At 37.0% G+C, this 5000-nt stretch overlaps 2 protein-coding genes across 3 annotated transcripts in view; one reads left to right on the forward strand and one right to left on the reverse strand.

The window, feature by feature from the left end:
- gcdhb (glutaryl-CoA dehydrogenase b) overlaps positions 1 to 952 on the forward strand; it is an 8778-nt gene extending 7826 nt beyond the window's left edge. For both annotated transcript variants that reach the window (XM_035521553.1, XM_035521514.1), the window contains exons 12-13: positions 54 to 214; positions 562 to 952. In XM_035521553.1, coding sequence (XP_035377446.1) covers positions 54 to 214; positions 562 to 635 — 235 coding nt within the window. In that variant the 3' untranslated portion in view covers positions 636 to 952. The remainder of the gene's footprint in view (positions 1 to 53; positions 215 to 561) is intronic.
- A 972-nt stretch (positions 953 to 1924) lies between these two features.
- On the reverse strand, positions 1925 to 3555 carry syce2 (synaptonemal complex central element protein 2). Its single transcript, XM_027006531.2, has 4 exons — positions 3472 to 3555; positions 3193 to 3281; positions 2885 to 3068; positions 1925 to 2119 (listed from the first exon to the last, which is right to left on the reverse strand). The coding sequence occupies exons 1-4, from the start codon at positions 3553 to 3555 to the stop codon at positions 1925 to 1927; spliced, it is 552 nt and encodes a 183-aa protein (XP_026862332.2).
- Between the last annotated feature and the right edge of the window lie 1445 nt (positions 3556 to 5000).

The raw sequence follows: 5000 nt of genomic DNA on the forward strand, positions 1-5000 counted from the left end.
GGTGGTTGCATTTTACTTTTCTAATGTTTATATTTTGTGCCCACCCCCCACAGAGCATCTCCAGACATGATCTCCATGCTGAAGAGGAACAGCTGTGGGAAGGCCCTGGACATTGCCAGACAGTCTCGCGACATGCTGGGGGGTAACGGCATCGCAGACGAGTATCATATAATCCGCCATGTCATGAACCTGGAGGCTGTCAATACTTATGAAGGTGAGAGTGCAGTCAGCAGCTGACGATAGCAAAAGAAAAGGTGAGGGAACCTATTACTGGACAAAAACATTAGTTTATAAAACGCACATGATTGGAACTTCTCAATCAAACCACAAGGGGTCAATAAAGGTTTTAGGATAGTATCCTAATTCAGTTTATATTCCATAGCTAAAAGCATGGCACTCTAAATTCATTCTTCCCTGACATTTCACACTTGAACCTTCCAGTATTTTGTACTACAAGGCAAGAGATTTACCTCTACAGTACTGTATAGCCGTTTTGCCGCTTTAGGATTTATACGTATCCAGGTTTTTATACAGGATCCATTTCCTCTCTGCTTGTTGTAGGTACCCATGATATCCATGCCCTAATCCTGGGCAGAGCCATCACAGGTCTACAGGCCTTTACTGTGGAGAAATAAATCCCCAACTTTGCTGCGACCACTAGGAAACATGTAATACATAAAATGCTGCTGATTTTTAGTTAAGAATGTTAATGTCTTTCAAACAGCATGCCGTACAAGTAATTAAAATATTTGAAACTGATGATCAACAGAAGCTCAGACTATAGCTAATCTCTTATTTAAAAGCAGTCAAATTAATTACTTTAGTCTTCAAAACAAATAACTATTTTTATACTCTGTAAAAATCTAACTCAATAAGCATTGATATTGTTACTTTGCTGCACTTGAATTAAATAAAAAGTGAGTGCAACATTTGTTGCTATATTTGGGGCCTATATATTATGTCTCTTATTTTATGCAAAATAGTGTGTATGACATACATAACGTGCTCAATATTGTCAGCATTCAATGCATTTGTGGCATTTGGCAGTCGCTTTTCAACCAGACTTGTGCACAAGTCAATTATAATTGACTTGTTTAATTTACAATTATACTTTTTTTTTTTTTTTTTTTTTTTTTTTTATAAACCAGTAGGTTAAGTATGCATGCTGGGGATCAAACGCATGACCTGGATGTTATTAACTTACTCTGTCAGTAAGTTACAGGAGCACAAAACAGCCTCTCTCAGCATTCCTCAAATGACAACCAACAACGGCAGTCAATTCTGACAGTACATAAACAAAGCCTTGCTGATAGCGGTGGGACTGAACTCCACACATGCTGAGTGCAATGCCACTCTCAGCCACCTCATCTAAAGTCATTTAAGCAAGGTTTGTGCAGGTTTGTGTTTTTCAATGTTAAATCTAGAAACCTTGTTTCCAAAGTGCCACCTTATCAATTTGAGTTTACAACAAGAATTCGCATCAAATGAAGTAAAATTGTGTTTTCAAAAATAAAGTGCTACAAAAGTACAGCAGGATCATTTATGGTTAAAGCAGATCATTTTAATATAACAACCGAAGATCAAAACGCAAGGTCTCGTAACTCATCCTTAGTCTTCTATGCCTTATAACATTTTGTCAAGAACAGCTGAGCTAAATGAGTTTCATGTTGCTATTTTGACAAGAGTTGTCTTGCAAACCTTCAAATACTATACCACTCATAAGTTGCAGTGATTTTTAGCAATTAGTTTGGTCTTGCTACCACTAACAGTAAGCTAAAGATAGGGAATAAGTACACTGTTGCTCCACTCACATTTCATATAGATACTTTCTATATTACTTCAGTGTACCCTATCAGTTTTGGATTTCAGACATCTGACATTGCAGACATATTTTAGGCACGGTGAATTTTGTGACTTTGGAAATCTATTGGCCTGAGGATTGCTGTAGACCTTTGTTAATTGCTGCCAATGTCTGACTGGCATCCTGTAGCTCCAAGCTGAGCTGATTACTGCGCTCCAACACCCCTGTGAGCTCAATAAGCTTTGCCTGCATCCCCTGACTGTGCTCCTCATAGTACTCAAACATCTGCTCCTTCACCTGCTGGCACATCTCACTCACCTGCAGTCACATACAAACACAGAAAAGCCTACCTCATTCAAAGATGACAAATATATTTGGGTTGACAAAAGATTATTTGCCAGTTAATTGTGAATCTGATTTGTGTCAAAATTGATTTAGATAACTACAGTTCCTGCTTCTTTCTCATAATGAAATGTTCTTTGTTACCCTTCAATAATACACACAAATAAAAATGGTATGCGTTTGTGGGCACTGCTTGCGATATCTAAATTTGGTACCAGGCTAGCACCTGATTCTGAGTAAACAAACCATTTCTCCAAATACTACGTACACAAGAGAATACCACAGCTCACATTTAAATTAAGTATAAAATGAATATTTGGATACTGAATACAAGCCATTCTTTTTCAACCCTGAACATCCTGTCCTTCTCTTGTACTGATCATGTTTCCGTTCTACAATTTTAAATTTCCACTCTTCACCATGCCTGCCTAATTAGAAGGATCTGTGGGTGATACTTAATTATGATCTACTCTTCTCACAAAAAAAATTCAACCATACTCCTTTCCCTATGCATCTAACGGTGAAACCTTAAGAACATCATCTAGTTATAAGAAGAAAAATGAACTTCATACAAATTGAACTGATTCAAATTGTAATCTTGTCTGATACTGCATGACATTTTCTCAGGATCAGTTGAAAAGAAAGCTATAATAATTTTAAAAACATGCAAGATTTTTCCCCTGACCTCCTTCCCTCTTCAAAATTCTTACAGGCTTGCCATCTTTTCATGACAGACTATACCTTTTGCATTAGTTTTTCCTCAAAACTATTCATGATTTTCTGGTCCATGGCCCGGCTCTGGTTGATCCTCTCAATAAGGTCTTGTGCTTTCTTCCCAATATCATCAATTTGTGTATTAACAATATTGTCACCCCCAGGAAGGTGTTTTTGTGAACTGCTTGACAGATTAATGCCCGAGTCCTCACTTCATTGAAGAGAGAAACCAAGAGAAATGAGCATATGATCATGGTCGGAATCACCAACAGAAAATGTCTATCAAGGTACATCATTAAACAACTATGTTACCTTCTCTGGATTACTTGCCTCACCTTTGCTGCTCATGGTTGTCATCTAGGGTTACAAATGACAGTGCTTCATCTGATGTGTCATAGTGTTGATTATCTCTCTCTTCTGCCCCCTGCTGGATAATAAAAAAACGGAGCAGCTTGTATATTCTTTGTAGTTTTTAAACATGCAATAACATTTTCAATAGCAAAAATCTACAAATGCTATAATAGTTATAATTAGATTAATTAATATAATTAGATTAATTAATTAGATAATTATCCCTTAACCTTACTGCAATGGCCTTAAATCTCTAACGTTACCTTTGCTGGCAAAGAGTGATGGCCAACCTTAGGTGTTGACTGAAGTGTAGCAAAGGTAGGATGTCCGAAGAAGCGTTGAGCCATGACCTGTAAAGCCATAATGCATGCAAAACATCTGTCCTACAGCTTTGAATAATACAGATATGAGAGCCGTTTTGAATAATTTTCTACCTCCGACCCCAGTTATATAAACGTCAATGAAGGATTAGTTTATAGACATCGATGTATACAGCTAGCTAGCAAACTACACTAACTGGCAAACTAACTGTTAGTTGAACAACAGCTAGCATGGCTGTTAGCTAGATTTTAAAAAAAAAAAAAAAAAAAAAAAAGAATAGAAACGGTTAATTTAGCACATATTTCACCAAGACTGAATAATTTTAAAACATAGTCGAACATCACAACTTTTGCCTTTTAAATAAATGTACAATTAATGGGCACTGTAATTAAACTTCTATAATGCTTAAGCTAAATAAATTTATTTTAGCAGTGTCTACTAACCCTGCGAATTCAGTTAACATTTCCCAACGGCTCCGAAACCAGCACGCGAGGAAAAACAAATGGATTACAGGCTGCAAGATATTTACGGGCTCTCAAACAGTGGCTATTAAAATAGCATGTAACCTTAAGACAGTTCATCCTTTGTTTGCGTTAACGGTATTTTGGTCAAACAATTCTTTTTCTGTAGATTTGGAGTTTAAGACTTGGCCTAAATAATTTGGGTTTTAGCAGAGCTTTTCTAATTTAAGAGGAACGTCTCTGATTTTTATGGATAGCTACCTACCGTCAGTTTTATTCCAAGGGAACATGAGAGTCTTTAACCCGTGATGCTACAATACTTCAGGCCTATTATGTGATCCCAAATTGGCGTGCTCCCTAAACAGATAAAATCATTGTGCCAGCCGTGTGCACATAATGGAGATAGTCGTTGTGCAGAGACACACACTTTAAAATAACAGAAAGAGGGACATTTATAAAGTTCTGCCCTTTCTCCTTTCTCCTCTTGTTGAAATTCAGACACATTGACATGCACTTATTTTGTCGTCTTTAATGTTTTTACTTGTTCATTGGCTTTGTCTAAATGTTTCCCCAACCGTAAAAATAATTCATTACACAATGTAAGAAAAACAAAATATTCTGTAATTAGACTGACTTTGGATTTTGTATAATAGACATGGGAAAAGACAAGGGTGGCCAAATTTCATTTCACTGCAAAATCTAAAATAGAAAGTAGCTAGATGTATGGAATGAGAGACGAGCAGGATGCTCCTGAGACAGAGGGGATATTTGAACAGACAAAACCTGAGAGTCGGATCATAATTTGAACCCTACTGCTGACAGAAGTCGATTAGAATGGTGGTTTCATCAAGGTCAGAAAAATCTGCCCAGAAGAAATGCATATGTTCAAACAATGTTGGTATTCTTTTTGGTTCCTTATGAGCCACAGAAGAAATAATACCCTAGACATCAGTAGGCATCCTCAAATGAGCAAAGGACATTAGGAAACCGAGACATCTGTAGCCAGTAAA

Source organism: Electrophorus electricus, chromosome 1 (genome assembly GCF_013358815.1).
Source record: "Electrophorus electricus isolate fEleEle1 chromosome 1, fEleEle1.pri, whole genome shotgun sequence".
NCBI classification, from domain to species: Eukaryota; Metazoa; Chordata; class Actinopteri; order Gymnotiformes; family Gymnotidae; genus Electrophorus; species Electrophorus electricus.